Raw genomic sequence first — 17,127 nt, 5'->3', positions numbered from 1 at the left:
CTGAGGAGGAGAGGGAGGGATTTATCTCCCTCTCTCCTCCGTTGCCGGCTATTGCCATTCTCGCACTGCACTTGCGGTACACCGGTGTACTGCGTGTGAAGTACGATTTTTCTCTCGACCCATAGACTTGAATGGGTGCGAGAGAAACAATGATCGCATTACAGTCGCAGCATGCTGCGACTATTTTCTCGTTCTGATTAGGGCTGAGAAAATAATCGCTCATGGGTGCTGGGACATAAGTTAATATTGGTCCGAGTGGAATGCGATGTTTTATCACATTCCACTCGCTCAGATTTTCATGCCGTGTGTCTTAGGCCTTAAAGGGGTTATCCAGTGCCTCTCACGTCTACATCAAGAGACGCTGCAGATGTGGTATCTCCCGTTGCTTGCCAGGTATCAATAGGTTTCGGCCACCTGTATATTATCAGCAAAGCAGGAGACCTGGCACCGGCAGCAGTGACTCACATGTCATGGTGTGAAAGTGAGAGAACCTGGGTGACCCCCTTTAATACCTCCACGACTGGTCAATTTGTTATTTTTGTGCTTTCATTTTTTCCTCCTCTTCTTGCAAAGGGCCCTAACGATAACTGTGCTGCTGTTATAGTACAAGTCAGGTTCTTCTTTGAAGTGCAGTAGGACTAAGATGGCAGCGGTGGGGGTCCTGAGTATACCTACCCATTGTCATGGGGAGACTATGGGATCTGGTACTCAAACCCTGCTGTCAGAATGACGGCAGCATCTAACTAGTTAATAACTACGACCGCCACTCATCTCCAGTTGCAGCTGTTAGTTTAGATGTTGGCTATTTTATACAGTCGGCATCAGCCACATGTGGACGGAGCACAGATCCTGAGTCCCCTCCACATGTGGTCATCCCAGCGCAGATGTACAGCTACACCTATATGTGTGAAAGGGTTAAAGGAAATGAGTTACATAGTTCAGACCCCTCCCTATCAGGAGAATGAGGGTCCTTGTCCCCCGATGCAATCCATCCACTTCCCTGCTCGCAAGGCAGCTCTGGGTGCTCTGCCATAGACTTCAGTGGGGAAGTTGCAGTCTCCATTGAAGTCCATGAAATTGACAATCAATTTGCATCAGCAAACGGAGGTCAGTAAATAGGCAGGGGTCCGAGCAATGCTGGTTACATCTTGTTTCATCCCTTGTACTCACTTGTTGCTCGAACAGTAATGTGTTCAGGGCTTGTCTGCAAGGCAGGATCATCATAGGAAAGCCGACCGCCACGGACATCATGAATCCCACCCGGATCATCTCCGTCACCAGGTTTGAGGGAAAGTTCACCAGTACATTACCGGCAATGGTTTCAGTAAAACTGACGTAGCCGAAGAAACCAACCTGAGAACGAGCGCAGCGGGCATAAATATGTAGATGGGATGAAGAAAAGTCAATGTAACTCTCAGCATCAGGTATAAATCCAGCATTTCATGAACATCCTGCAGTATCACAATATTTACTGAAGGGGGCGATGTTGTCATTTAAGAAATGCATGAGGCATCATGTATGAAAATGATATCCATTTACTTTCTTGTTAAATAGTGACATCGAGATGATGATTGCCCATTTTTTAATGATCACTAGGACAAATATGCTACCACACGGGCAGATCAGAATTGTAATGACTTCCATAGGAGCCGTTATATACCCCAGATAGCAGCTGCTGTTGGGCCTGGGGAGTGGCACCCCCGATCATCAGTCCCTAGAAGTGCTTGCTGTGATCATGTCCTGCCATTTAAACGGGTGCCATGTAATGTTGCATTTCCCTGCAGTGCAGCCCGAGACGTCCCTTTAAGCTGTGACCGCTTTCCTAAGAGTACTAGGTGGGCTGAGGAACTTGAATGGACTCTGGGCTGCCTGCCCATATAAGGTATTCTCTGATGACATCATAGGGAACCTCTGACACATCCAAGGGCATCCCCACCTAGTGTCTCCTTTTGTATGCTGTGACATAACATTATTCATCAGTATAAAGCACCAATGAAGCCATCAAAACTAACTATATCTCTTCTGTGTGTGCTCTGGGTTGAGGAGTATGGCTGACGTGGCAGCACTATCATAGGCCGGAGCATCATTCTGCTGTACATGATCTTACCAGGACGTAGAAGCCGGTCACCACATTCAGAGACAAGGCAAAAATGGAGCTCATGGTCTTGACTGAGGGCTCATCCAGGCTGTCGTACGTGGGAAGGACTTGCCTACAGAAACAAAAAGGCGGCGATTACTTAGAAAGTACCCCCAAAAATTATACAGAGGACTCCCCACTGTCTATAGGATCATTAGTCCCTTCCCTTTCTCCTTTACTTCCGCTTTGCATCAATCGTGCTGCTTTTGTCTAGGAAAACAATTTGACATGCACTGATACCTACAAAGATGTCCCCATTCACTCATGGCAAGCAGAGGTCTTGAAACCAGTTAAAAACTGATATTTACAGAACATTCCATTGCTGGAATACCCTAAACCCCAGATCTAGCAGTGTCCCTCCCCCAGTACCCTCTGCAGCTCAGCGTTCACCCTCTTTTCCTCCGGAGATTTAGAGTGACTGTGCAATGTTAACATTTCATTATCAACGTGTGAGAAAATGTACGAGCTGCCGCTGGATGGAGGGGCCGGGGCAGGCGCTGACAGACGACGGCCGGACGACACCGGGAGAACGAGCAGCTACACAGGACGGGACAGCAATGCAGCGCCGAGGATGTGCACGGTGCAGGGGTAACATCCCCACATTAGTAGGGGTTATCCTATCAATAACATTAGATTGGTGGTGGTCCGACACTCAGCAGCCCCTCATCTTAGTAGCTGTACAAGGTAATGCTGCGTGTAATCACAGCCATTGCACAGTACACAGATCTGTGCCGGATTATCAGATTCCGAGCTAAAAGGAATCACATCGGCAGTAAGATATATAGGGAATACTACGAGCTGAGACCCCCCACTTATCACCAGTGATCGGGGCAAATTGTTTGATACTTAGCACCTATGGAGGAATGAGACAATCTTGCGAGGCAGGGCTGCCAGTATGTGTAGATGTGGTGGGGGCTGTCAGCGAGACTTCCAGGATTGTGAACACTTAGTGAAGGTGCTGAGAGACATACGGCATCTACCAACCCCCCATCGTAAAGTCCTGATCCCTTTTACAATCAAAGCCCGGGAACAGGATGGAGATCTACAATCCTGGCCGTGAAATCCGAGCTTGGTGACACCAAACGGGAAGCGCGCCCACGGCTGTGCCACCGGGAGACCCCATAAAGCTATCACTCTGGAGAACTTTCTAATCCTTTTATGGCCTTGGCTCCAGGAATGAGGGTCTCACTGTTCCGGCCTGTGAGCGTTGATGTGTGACAGACGCCCTGGGCTGGGGGACGTCACCAATAGGTTCAGGCTACAGTGAATTCAGTCACATATGTCTTCTCAAGTTCGATAATGCGACAAAGACCACCACGTGGCTCTAACCTAACCCTAGAACATAAGGAGTAACCCGTCTGTGCCAGGGTCCCAATGTATAAAGTGGGCTAAAAAGCAGAGTCTGCTCCACATGCGGCCGATACCGGCTGCATCACACAGCCAGCATCAGCAGTGACCGAAGCTTGCACCAGAAGCTGCTGTTTAACCATTTAGATGCAGCATTTACATGGTGTGACTACCGATGCATGTGCTCCGACCTCAATCAGCTCCCCATGATGCATCAGTGCGATTCTGACAAGATACCAGGACAGTCAGGGGCTGCTGAAGACCCCATGGATCATGGACCCCATGCCATCTTGATATGCCTGTGCGACAGGGCTTCATGGAAAAACTTACTGCCTTTGTGTAGTATTGCATTATATACAACAAGCAATCAAACAATCTCTGGGTCAAGACTTAAAAAAAGAGAATTTTGTTTACTTACCGTAAATTCTTTTTCTTATAGTTCAGTATTGGGAGACCCAGACCATGGTGTTTAGCTTCTGCCTCCGGAGGACACACAAAGTACTACACTTAAAAGTATAGCTCCTCCCCCTGGAGCTTATACACCCCCTGGTGAGCAGACGCAGCCAGTTTAGTGCAAAAGCTGAAGGAGAATAGCCACCCACAAGTAGAACAGAGCAAAAACCGGAACAACCGGAGACTCTGTCCACGACAACAGCCGGTGATAACACGCGGAACAAGAAAATTGCCAACAGGCAACAGGGAGGGTGCTGGGTCTCCCAATACGGAACGATAAGAAAAAGAATTTACGGTAAGCAAACAAAATTCTCTTTTTCTTTATCGTTCCTTTGGGAGACCCAGACCATGGGACGTTCCAAAGCAGTCCCTGGGTGGGAAATAAACCGAAAAAAGGCAAGACGTAGGCAGAACCTAACTTCACAAATGGGCGACAGCCGCCTGAAGGATGCGTCTGCCCAAACTCGCATCTGCCGAAGCAAGAGCATGCACTTGGTGCTTCGAAAAGGTATGCAGGCTAGTCCAAGTGGCAGTCTGACAGACTTGTTGAGCCGTAGCCTGGTGCCTGAAAGCCCAAGAGGCACCAACAGCTCTGGTCGAATGTGCCTTGATCCCCGGCGGGGGAGGCACCTGAGAACTCTGGTAGGCGTCCGAAATGGTCGATCTAATCCAACAGGCCAAGGTCGGATTAGAAGCAGAGAGGCCCTTGCGCCGACCTGTGGTTAGCACAAAAAGAGAAGTGCACCGCCTAAGAGCAGCGGTGCGAGACACATAGATCCGGAGTGCACGCACCAGATCCAGAGTATACAGCGCTTTTTCAAAGCGATGAACAGGAGCCGGACAAAAGGAAGGTAGGGTAATGTCCTGGTTAAGGTGGAAAGGAGAGACCACCTTAGGAAGAAAATCCGGAGTCGGACGGAGAACCACCTTGTCTTGATGAAAAACTAAAAAAGGTGACTCCGAAGAGAGCGCGGCCAAATCAGAGACTCTCCTGAGGGAAGTTATGGCCACCAGAAAAACCACTTTCTGGGAAAGACGATGCAAAGAGACCTCCCTAAGAGGCTCAAAGGGGGGTTTCTGCAAAACCGTGAGAACTAAATTAAGGTCCCAGGGATCCAAGGGCCGCCGGTAAGGCGGAATGATGTGAGAAGCGCCTTGCATGAAGGTGCGGACCTGAGCCAGCCGAGCGAGACGCCGCTGGAACAGAACTGACAGAGCTGACACTTGTCCCTTGAAAGAGCTGAGGGACAGTCCTAGCTGCAGACCGGACTGTAGAAAAGACAGAAGGGTCGGCAAGGAGAATGGCCAAGGAGGATGGTCAGTAGAGCGACACCAGGACAGGAAAATTTTCCAAGTCCTTTGATAGATCTTAGCGGAGGAAGACTTACGGGCCCGAGTCATAGTGGAGATGACTTCAGGAGGGATACCAGAAGCCGTCAAGATCCAGGACTCAAGAGCCACGCCGTCGGAGCCGCAGAATTCAGGCGGAAAAACGGACCTTGTGAGAGTAGGTCTGGACGGTCCGGGAGATGCCACGGCATCTCTACGGACAGATGGAGCAGGTCTGGATACCAAGCTCGCCTGGGCCAGTCCGGTGCAATGAGGATGACTTGACAGCCCTCCATTCTGATCTTGCGCAGAACTCTGGGCAAGAGAGCTAGAGGGGGAAACACGTAGGACAGACGAAACGGTGACCAGTCTTGAACCAGTGCGTTCGCGACGAATGCCTGAGGGTCGTGGGAGCGAGCCACGTAAACGGGAACCTTGTTGTTGTGACGGGATGCCATTAGGTCCACGTCCGGAGTGCCCCATTTGCGGCAGATTGACTGAAACACTGCCGGGTGCAGGGACCACTCGCCACCGTCCACGGTTTGACGACTGAGATAATCTGCCTCCCAGTTTTCCACGCCTGGGATGTGGACTGCGGATATGGTGGACTTGGAGTCCTCCGCCCATTGAAGGATGCGTTGTACTTCCAACATCGCCAGGCGGCTGTGTGTCCCGCCTTGGTGATTGATGTAGGCAACCGCTGTTGCGTTGTCTGACTGGACTCGAATGTGCCTGCCCGCCAACAGGTGGTGAAAAGCTAGGAGAGCTAGAAGCACGGCTCTGGTTTCCAGCACATTGATTGAAAGGGCTGACTCGGACGGAGTCCAAGTGTCCTGCGCTCTGTGGTGGAGATATACCGCTCCCCAGCCGGATAGACTGGCATCCGTGGTGAGAATCACCCAGGACGGGGCCAGGAAGGAGCGCCCCTGGGACAGGGAGAGGGGCCGAAGCCACCACTGAAGAGAGCTCTTGGTTTGTGGCGAGAGAGCCACTAACCTGTGTAAGGAGGAAGGCCGCTTGTCCCAACAGCGGAGAATGTCCAGCTGCAGGGGGCGCAGATAGAACTGGGCAAAGGGAACAGCCTCCATGGACGCCACCATTTGACCCAGCACCTGCATCAGACGCCTGAGGGTATAACGGCGGGGCCTCAGCAGAGAGCGCACCGCTAGCTGGAGGGACTGCTGTTTGACTAAGGGCAACCTCACAAGTGCAGTCAAGGTCTCGAACTACATCCCTAGGTACGTGAGACTCTGGGTCGGAGTCAGAGTGGATTTGGGCAGATTGACCAGCCACCTGAATTGAGCTAGAGTGGAAAGAGTGAGCGAGACACTCCGCTGACAGTCTGCGCTGGATGAAGCCTTGACTAGAAGGTCGTCCAGGTAAGGAATCACTGCCTACCCCTGGAGGTGCAGAACTGCAATCACTGCTGCCATGACCAATACCCGAGGGGCCGTGGCCAACCCGAAGGGGAGAGCCACGAATTGGAAGTGATCTTCTCCTACTGCAAAACGTAGCCAACGCTGGTGTGACACTGCAATTGGCACATGCAGATAGGCATCTCTGATGTCGATGGATGCCAGGAAATCCCCTTAGGACATAGAGGTAATGACTGATCGCAGAGACTCCATGCGAAAGCTCCGCACCTGAACATGCTTTTTGAGAAGCTTCAGATCCAGGATGGGCCGGAAGGTACCGTCCTTTTTGGGAACTAGGAAGAGATTTGAGTAGAAACCTCTGAACCGTTCCCGGGCGGGAACCGGTACAATTACTCCATTGGCCTGTAAGGCTGCCACGGCCTGTGAGAAGGCCTTGGAGCAGGGGGGAGTTGAGAGAAAAAAATCTGTTTGGCGGACTGGAAGAGAATTCTATCCTGTAGCCGTGGGAGATGATATCTCTCACCCACTGATCGGAGACGTGTTGAAACCAAGCGTCGCCAAAGTGGGAGAGCCTGCCACCGACTAAGGACGTTGCTGGAGCGGGCAGATAGTCACGAGGAGGCTGCCTTAGTGGCAGCAGTTCCTGCGGTCTTCTGTGGACGCGCTTTTGTGCGCCAGTTGGATTTCTGGTCCTTGGCTGAGTTAGCGGACGAGGCCGAGGGCTTAGAGGACGACCAGTTGGAGGAACGAAAGGAGCGAAACCTCGACTGATTCCTACCCTGGACAGGTTTCCTGGCTTTAGTTTGAGGCATGGAAGTACTCTTCCCGCCAGTAGCTTCCTTAATAATTTCATCAAGCTGTTCTCCGAACAGCCGGGACCCAGCAAAAGGGAGCCCAGCAAGGTACTTCTTTGAAGAAGCATCTGCCTTCCACTCTCGAAGCCACAAGATTCTGCGGATAGCGAGGGAATTAGCCGAAGCCACCGCAGTGCAGTGAGAAGCCCTGGCAGACATTGCATAGGATGAAAAGGCCGAAGCTTGGGAAGTTAAGGCATCCATTTCGGGCATAGATTCCCTGGTGAGGGAATGCATCTCCTCTAGAGAAGCAGAGATGGCCTTGAGAGCCCACATTGCTGCAAAAGTCGGAGAAAACGCGGCCCCCGCCGCTTCATACACGGATTTGGCCAGAAGGTCAATCTGGCGGTCAGTGGAATCCTTAAGGGAAGTGCCATCAGCCAACGACACAACGGTCCGGGCTGCGAGCCTAGACACCGGAGGGTCTACCTTTGGGGACTGAGCCCACTCCTTGACCACCTCAGGTGGAAAGGGAAAACGGTCATCAGAACCACGCTTTGGGAAGCGCTTGTCAGGACAGGCCCTGGGCTTGGTCACAGCGGCCTGAAAACTGGAGTGGTTAAAGAACACACTCTTTGCTCTCTTAGGCAAGGTAAACTGGTGCTTTTCTGCCAGAGAGGGTTGCTCCTCTGATACTGGTGGATTGAGATCCAGTACAGAATTAATAGAAGCAATCAAGTCACTAAGATCTGAGTCACTTTCGGACAGATCAATGGGGCACATGGAGTTAGCCTCCAAGCCCCCTGTAAAAGGCATCCTCCTCATCCTGCGAGTCAGCTCTGGAATCAGAGCCACGGGAGGAAGAGGGAGAGGGAACCCTGCGTCTCTTCTTAGGAGGACAGGGTCTGGGCCCTGATGATGAATCTTCTGTGATCTCCGGTCCTGAGAGACCCCTAGCAGCAGAGGCACCCTGTGAGGGGGGCTGATGCATATTCAGCAAAGTCCTGGACAGAAGTCCCATGGACTCAGCAAAAGACTGGGAGATAGACCTAGAAAAGGATTCTACCCAAGCCGGGGGTTCAGCCACAGGAGCAGGAGCAGCCTGAGAAACCACTGGGGGTGAGACTCCAGGCTGTGGCACCGCCAAGTTAGAGCAGGCATCACAATGTGGGAAGGTGCTCGGTTCAGGCAGCAGGAGCTTACATGCAGCGCATACAGCATAAAGCTTTGGGGCCTTGCTCCTCGTGTGAGACATGCTGCTGGAGTGGGGGCTCTGCCAGAGAATGAACCCCAGAGAGTATATACAGGGGTCCACAACCGGAGACCGGTTGTGGCTTACCAGACCGCTGGAGCGGTGTTGTGTGCCCTCCAGATCACGAAGCCCGGACCCCCAAGCACAGCACCTCAGCAGAGATGCTGCAGACCAGCGCTGCAATGACTGATCGCAGAGAGAACGCTGAGAAAATGGCCGCCGGAGCGAAGAGAGGGGGCGGGACTTGCTTGAGGAGCGGGATCTGAAGGGCCATAGAGACCTACAGGGGAGGGGACACACACTGCATGTGTGGATGTATGCCTCCTGAACACAAAGCGATAAACTGGCTGGGTCTGCTCACGAGGGGTGTATAAGCTCAGGGGGAGGAGCTACACTTTTAAGTGTAGTACTTTGTGTGTCCTCCGGAGGTAGAAGCTAAACACCCGTGGTCTGGGTCTCCCAAAGGAACGATAAAGAAAAAAAATATATAGTTTCTAAAGAAATATTAATAATAAATTAAGATTTGATTCCCTCCCCATCGTCACCCTTTAAAAAGAAATACCATATTTTTCGTTGTTTTATAAGACAGCACCGGATTATAAGACGCACCCCAAATTTAGAGATTAAAGGGAACCAATCATCAGGATTTTGGTGTATAAGCTGCAGCCAGTGCAGCACTGGCACTATCAGGCACAGTGTGTACATACCATTGGGGTGCAGCTCGGGTGTTTAGGCAGTGAAATTCATCTTTATAAAGTTTGAAATTTCGTGCACTTTTTGATTGACGTGTGCACCTCTGCAGATAATGTCCGGGCGGGTTATGCAGGAGTTCCCCGCCCCCCCACCAGCCTGTTCCTCCCTCTCTCCTGATGTCCGGGCGGGTTATGCACGTGTTCCCCGCCCCCCCGCGCCGCCTGTTCCTCCCTCCCTTCCTCCCTCTGGCTGTATGTAAATATCTAATCTTCAGAAACATGGCGCCGGAGTGGGCCTCCGCGCACAGCGCTTATCTCCGGCGCCATGTTTCTGACGCCCGCATCACACAGCTTGGTGTTAGAGGGCGGCGCATGCGCCCTCGCTCCTTCAGATCCCGTTGTGACCGCAGGAGCGAGCGCGATCACAACAGGACTGCAGAACAGCTGATCGGAGGACGCGATTATCTGCTGCTCCTGTATCGTGCCGCCCCAGGACACCGGGCCAACACACCAGCCGGTGTGAAATCGCTGTGGCGCCGCCCTCTCAGACACCAAGTTGTGTAATGCGGGGGCTTCAGAAACATGGCGCCGGAGATAAGCGCTATGCGCAGAGGCCCACTCCGGCGCCATGTTTCTGAAGATTAGATATTTACATACAGCCAGAGGGAGGGAGGGAGGAACAGGCGGCGCGGGGGGGCGGGGAACTCCTGCATAACCCGCCCGGACATTATCTGCAGAGGTGCACACGTCAATCAAAAAGTGCACGAAATTTCAAACTTTATAAAGATGAATTTCACTGCCTAAACACCCGAGCTGCACCCCAATGGTATGTACACACTGTGCCTGATAGTGCCAGTACTGCACTGGCTGCAGCTTATACACGAAAATCCTGATGATTGGTTCCCTTTAAAAAAAAAAAAAAAATAAAAAAAATAAAAATGGGGTGCGTCTTATACTCCGGTCTTGTCTTACCGGAGAGGGGAAGCAGTGGGGTCACAGGAGACAGAGGTTGCTGGCAGCCGCAGCAGGTCAGTAGCGTCTGCCGAGGCGGCATCCGTGGCGGCGGGTGAGTGGTGGTGCAGTGAGTGTTTCAGTGTGTCCACGGTCCCGGTTCAAATGATGGCGCCTGGAGCATTGCATGAGTAGATGGAGCTCTCATCCAAGAACTCCATCTGCGAACGAGCTGACTCCTGGTGCCATCATTTGAAACTGGGACTGCGGACACACTGGGACAGCGAGCAGGCCGCCCACCTGCCCGCACGCACAGAGGGGCAGCCGGCACAGGCAGACACCCGGCCGCCCACACGCAGCCACGGGCACCCGGCCGCCCGCACGCAGCCACGGGCACCCGGCCGCCCGCACGCAGCCACGGGCACCCGGCCGCCACACAGACAGCCCCCCCCGGTAAGCTATATTCGGATTTTAAGACGCACCCCTCATTTTCCTCCCAACTTTTTGGGAGGAAAAGTGTGTCTTATAATCCGAAAAATACGGTAATCCTAGAAAAAGGATCGGCATTCGTAGATTTTTCGTTTTTTTATCGCTTTATTTCAAGCCATCAAATGAAACGAAAAATTCTACGAGTTCCGATCCTTTTTCTATGATTATTCCTGTGGCGTCCATCCAGTGATTCGAGCACTGTGGTGCTGGGAGTGCCTACCTGCTTCTAAAAGTGGCCTTTAAAAATAAGGACACGAAAATAAAAAATATTCAGTATTGCTGTAGCTATAAAAACATAAAATTATTAAACCCATATGGGATTCCTCTGGATTCTCCGGTGTCCTCTCACACTCCCAACACAAAGTATAGGGAAATTAGATTGTGAGCCCCAATGGGGACAGTGATGTTGACGTCTGTAAAGTGCTATATAAGTGAATAAAATAAAAATAAATACCATAAACAATGCAAAAACCACAGATGCACCAGAAGTACTAATATTCAGTCTCCGCACCTGCTCCCCCCCAAAATGGAAAAGAAGGGAATTTTGTTTACTTACCGTAAATTCCTTTTCTTCTAGCTCCTATTGGGAGACCCAGACAATTGTTTTTGACAATTGGGGTGTATAGCTACTGCCTCCGGAGGCCACACAAAGTATTACACTTTAAAAAGTGTAACCCCTCCCCTCTGCTATACACCCCCCCGTGCATCACGGGCTCCTCAGTTTTGGTGCAAAAGCAGGAAGGAGGAAACTTATAAATTGGTCTAAGGTAAATTCAATCCGAAGGATGTTCGGAGAACTGAAAACCATGAACCAAAAGAACAATTCAACATGAACAACATGTGTACACAAAAAAATAAACAGCCCGAAGGGAACAGGGGCGGGTGCTGGGTCTCCCAATAGGAGCTAGAAGAAAAGGAATTTACGGTAAGTAAACAAAATTCCCTTCTTTGTCGCTCCATTGGGAGACCCAGACAATTGGGATGTCCAAAAGCAGTCCCTGGGTGGGTAAAAGAATACCCCGATAAAAAGAGCCGACAACGGCCCTCCTCTTACAGGTGGGAACCGCCGCCTGAAGGACTCGCCTACCTAGACTGGCATCCGCCGAAGCATAGGTATGCACCTGATAGTGTTTCGTGAAAGTGTGCAGACTAGACCACGTAGCTGCCTGACACACCTGCTGAGCCGTAGCCCAGTGTCTCAATGCCCAAGACGCCCCTACGGCTCTGGTAGAATGGGCTTTCAGCCCTGAAGGAATCGGAAGCCCTGAAGAACGGTAGGCTTCAACCATCGGTTCCTTGATCCACCGAGCCAAGGTTGACTTGGAAGCCTGCGAACTCTTACGCTGGCCAGCGACAAGAACAAAGAGCGCATCAGAACGGCGCAGTGGCGCCGTGCGAGACACGTAGATCCGGATTGCTCTCACTAGATCTAACAAATGCAAATCCTTTTCACATTGGTGAATTGGATGAGGGCAAAAAGAAGGTAAGGAGATCTCCTGATTGAGATGAAAAAGGGGACACCCCTTAGGGAGAAAGTCCGGGACCGGACGCAGAACCACCTTATCCTGGTGAAATACCAGGAAGGGGGCTTTGCATGATAACGCTGCAAGCTCTGACACTCTTTGGAGTGATGTAACTGCCACTAGAAATGCCACCTTCTGCGAAAGACGTGATAGAGAGACATCCCGCAGCGGCTCAAAGGTGGTCTCTGAAGAGCCCGTAGAACCCTGTTGAGATCCCAGGGTTCCAGCGGCCGCTTGTAAGGTGGGACTATGTGGCAAACTCCCTGCAGGAACGTGTGGACCTGCGGAACCTGGCTAGACGCTTTTGAAAAAACACGGAAAGCGCCGATACTTGTCCCTTGAGAGAGCCGAGAGACAAACCCTTGTCCCTTCCGGATTGAAGGAAGGAATGAGACGTGGGTAAGGCAAACGGCCGGGGGGTAAACCCCTTATCAGGGCACCAGGCTAAGGAGATCCTCCAAGTCCTGTGATAGATCTTGGCTGACGTTGGTTTCCTGCCCTGTCTCATAGTGGTAATGACCTCTTGAGATAACCCTGAGGACACTAGGAGCCGGGACTCAATGGCCACACAGTCAGGTTGAGGGCCGCAGAATTCAGATGGAAAAAATGGCCCTTGAGACAGCAAGTCTGGTCTGCCTGGGAGCGCCCACGGTTGACCCACCGTGAGGTGCCACAGGTCCGGGAACCACGACCTCCTCAGCCAGTCTGGAGCGACGAGGATGGCGTGGCGGCAGCCGGACCTGATCTTGCGCAACACTCTGGGCAGAATTGCCAGAGGAACGCCTTTAGGGCTAGATACACTGCCCTTATCTCCAGACCATTGATCTGAAGGGAGGACTCTGTCGGAGTCCAGGTTCCCTGAGCCCTGTGGTGGAGAACAACCGCTCCCCACCCTGACAGACTCGCGTCCGTCGTGACCACAGCCCAGGATGGGGGCAGGAAGATTTTCCCTTCGCCAGAGAAGAGGGAAGAAGCCACCTCTGAAGAGAGGTCTTGGCTGCCAGAGAAAGAGAGACGTTCCTATCTAAGGATGTTGACCTCTTGTCCCATTTGTGGAGAATGTCCCATTGGAGTGGACGCAAATGAAACTGCGCAAAGGGAACTGCCATTGCTGCCACCATCTTCCCCAGGAAGTGCATGAGGCGCCTGAAGGGGTGTGACTGGGCCCGAAGGAGAGATTGCACCCCTGTTTGCAGCGAACGCTGTTTGTCCAGCGGTAGCTTGACTATCGCTGAGAGAGTATGAAACTCCATCCCGAGGCAATTCAGTGATTGGGTCGGATTCCATTTTGACTTTGGGAAATTGCTGATCCACCCGAACCTCTGGAGAGTCTCCAGAGCAACGGTCAGACTGTGTTGACATGCCACCCGGGAGGGTGCCTTGACTAGGAGATCGTCTAAGTACGGGATCACCGAGTGGCCCTGAGAGTGTAGGACTGCCACAACGGATGCCTTGACCTTGGTGAAGACCTGTGGGGCTGTCACCAGGCCGAAAGGCAGTGCCACAACTGAAGGTGTTCGTCCAATGGCGAAACGCAGGAAGCGTTGATGCTCTGGAGCGATCGGCACATGGAGATAGGCATCCCTGATGTCGATTGATGCTAGGAAGTCTCCTTGAGACATCGAAGCGATGACCGAGCGGAGGGATTCCATGCGAAACCGCCTGGTTCTCACAAGTCTGTTGAGCAATTTGAGGTCCAAAACGGGACGGAATGAACCGTCCTTTTTTGTTGGCACCACGAACAGGTTGGAGTAAAAATCGCGACCACGTTCCTGAAGGGGAACGGGGATCACAACTCCTTCTGTCTTCAGAGTGTCCACCGCCTGAAAAAGTGCAACGGTTCGCTCGGGGGGCGGAGATGTTCTGAAAGAAACGAGTCGGAGGACGAGAGCTGAACTCTATCCTGTAACCGTGAGACAGAATGTCTCTCACCCATCGGTCTTGGACATGTGGCCACCAGGCGACGCAAAAGCGGGAGAGCCTGCCACCGACCGAGGATGCGGTTTGGGGAGGCCGAAAGTCATGAGGAGGCCGCCTTGAAGCCGGTGCCTCCGGCGGTCTTTGGACATGACTTAGACCGACATGCAGAAGAGTTTCTCTGGCTCTTCTGTGGCCTGTTGGACGATGAGGATTGGGATCTGGCTGAGGGCCGAAAGGACCGAAACCTCGCTTGAATTTTTCGTTGCTGAGGTCTCTTTGGTTTTGGCTGGGGTAAGGACGAGTCCTTTCCCTTGGATCCAATTGCTCGCCCAACAATCGGTCGCCAGAAAAAAGGCAAACCGGTCAACAACTTCTTGGAAGCAGAGTCTGCCTTCCATTCGCGTAGCCATATGGCCCTGCTGACTGCCACCGAATTGGCGGATGCTTCCGCTGTACGGCTAGTCGAGCGGAGCGGAGGTACGGGTGACCGCATTAATCTCAGACCGACAAGTTGAGATAGCCTGGAGTGCCCACACTGCTGCAAAGGCTGGGGCAAAGAACGCGCCTATGGCTTCATAGATGGATTTCATCATGAGCTCTATTTGCCTGTCAGTGGCATCCTTGAGCGATGATCCATCTGCCACTGATACTACGGATCTAGCCGCCAGTCTAGAGACTTGAGGATCCACCTTGGGACATTGAGCCCAACCCTTAACTACGTCAGGGGGGAAGGGGTAACGTGTGTCATTAAGGCGCTTAGTAAAGCGCTTGTCCGGAAAAGCCCTGTGCTTCTGGACAGCATCTCTGAAGTTAGAGTGATCGAAGAAAGCACTCCGAGTACGTTTGGGAAACCTAAACTGGTGCTTCTCCTGCTGTGAGGCCTACTCCTCTATAGGTGGAGTGGGGGAGAAAGATCTAGCACCTGGTTGATGGACGCTATAAGGTCATTTACTATGGCGTCCCCTTCAGGTGTATCAAGATTGAGAGCAACGTCAAGATCAGAGTCCTGGGCTGCGACCTCCGCCTCATCCTCTAGAGAGTCCTCAAGCTGAGACCCCGAACAGTGTGATGAAGTCGGGGAAGATTCTAAGCGAGCCCGCTTAGCCGGTCTGGGACTGCGGTCCGTGCCGGAGTCCTCCACGTAATAACTAGAGGCCACCCCAGGAGCACGCTTCGTCGCAGACCGAGAGGGGCCTGGGGGCAATCCCGCAGTGCCCGGGGCCTGTGTAAGGGCCGGTCTGGACTGCAAGGCTTCTAGTATCTTAGCAGACCATTTGTTCATAGACTGAGCCATGATTGTGACAGTGACTCAGAGAGTTTCTCAGCTAAAACTGCAAACTCTGTCCCTGCCACCTGGACGGGGAAAGCCGGCGATTCTACGTGGGCCGAGGGTACCGCCAGTGCCCCAGGCTCCGGCTGAGCGAGTGCCACCGGGCCCGAGCATTGCTCACAATGAGGGTAGGTGGAACCTGCAGGTAGCATAGCCGCACAAGAGGTACAGGTTGCAAAATAACCCTGTGTCTTGGCACACTTGCTCCATGTGAACAACATGCTGTTGTCTCCCAGGAGAGTGATCCCTGAGGGATATATAGCCACAAGCTAACAGTACAGCCGAACCGAGAAAAAGTATACAAATATAATATATATATATCCACAGTTCGGCACTCTAGGGGGACCAGCACCGACCGCTCAAGCGGTGTGTGGCCACCAGATTCCCTGCCTCTGGCCTTCCAGGGCTGCAGCCAGAAGTCCTCCACCGGCAGAATGTGCTTAAAACATGGCTGTCGGCGTTCACAGGGGAGGAGGGAGCCGTGGGCGTAACTAAAAAAGTGCGGGAAACTGGTGCCCCAGAGTGATTAGTGAGGGGGGAGGAGGACAGCTAAGTGTGCTCCAGCCCTCACTGTCGGCGTCAGACCGACCGTCCCACCCTTACCCCTGACTGGCAGGCCTGGGGGCGGGAGTTTAAGGCACTAGGCCGCAAAAGCCGGGGACTAAAGTTAAAACCGCGGCCGGCAAGCAGGCGCGGTCGGCGCGGTAGTCCCGGTCTCATACCAACACCGCAGTCGCTGCAGCGTCTGAGGCCAAAGTGCTCCATGCACCGTCCCCAAGGGGACACAGAGTACCTGTAGATGCAGGGCCCTGTCCCTGATGATACTCAGTCTCCTGTCCGTCAGATTCCCCCAGGGGCTGCGGAGGGAGCCCGGTCCCAGTGCCTGGATGACCGGATAGGATCCCACTTCTCCCAGAGCCCCTAAGGGATGGGGAAGGAAAACGGCATGTGGCTCCAGCCTGTGTACCCGCAATGGGTACCTCAACCTTATAAACACCGCCGACTCAGTGGGGTGAGAAGGGAGCATGCCGGGGGCCCTGTTATGGGCCCTCTTTTCTTCCATCCGATATAATCAGCAGCTGCTGCTGACTAAAATGGGAGCATGAGTGAATGTGTGCCTCCTTCAACACAAAGCATAAAAACTGAGGAGCCTGTGATGCACGGGGGGGTGTATAGGCAGAGGGGAGGGGTTACACTTTTTAAAGTGTAATACTTTGTGTGGCCTCCGGAGGCAGTAGCTATACACCCCAATTGTCAAAAACAATTGTCTGGGTCTCCCAATGGAGCGACAAAGAAAGCATATATTTGGTAACGCTGTAATTGCAGAAATCAGAAGAATCAAGTTTCCAGGTCATTTTTACAGCTCAATGAATGGTGGAAAAGCAAAATCCCAAAAAATAATGTTGGAATTGTTTTACTTTTACCATTTCAGCTCACATGGAATTTTGTCCCATTATTCAGAACATTATATGGTAAAATGAACGGTGCCATTCAAAAGTACAACACATTCCCCAATAAACATAAGATTTAAAAA

The 17,127-nt window shown here is 52.3% G+C and overlaps 1 protein-coding gene across 3 annotated transcripts in view; it reads right to left on the bottom strand.

Annotated features, from left to right (window-relative positions):
- SLC38A10 (solute carrier family 38 member 10) overlaps positions 1-17,127 on the bottom strand; it is a 77,820-nt gene that overhangs the window by 46,607 nt on the left and 14,086 nt on the right. For all 3 annotated transcript variants that reach the window (XM_075350706.1, XM_075350708.1, XM_075350709.1), the window contains 2 exons: positions 2,108-2,210; positions 1,171-1,353 (listed from right to left, as the gene is read on the bottom strand). In XM_075350706.1, the coding sequence (XP_075206821.1) occupies positions 1,171-1,353; positions 2,108-2,210 (286 nt within the window). The remainder of the gene's footprint in view (positions 1-1,170; positions 1,354-2,107; positions 2,211-17,127) is intronic.

Source organism: Anomaloglossus baeobatrachus, chromosome 5 (genome assembly GCF_048569485.1).
Source record: "Anomaloglossus baeobatrachus isolate aAnoBae1 chromosome 5, aAnoBae1.hap1, whole genome shotgun sequence".
NCBI lineage: Eukaryota > Metazoa > Chordata > Amphibia > Anura > Aromobatidae > Anomaloglossus > Anomaloglossus baeobatrachus.
The sequence above is the reverse complement of the archived record's forward strand: the minus strand, read 5'-3'. Positions and strand labels throughout refer to the sequence as shown.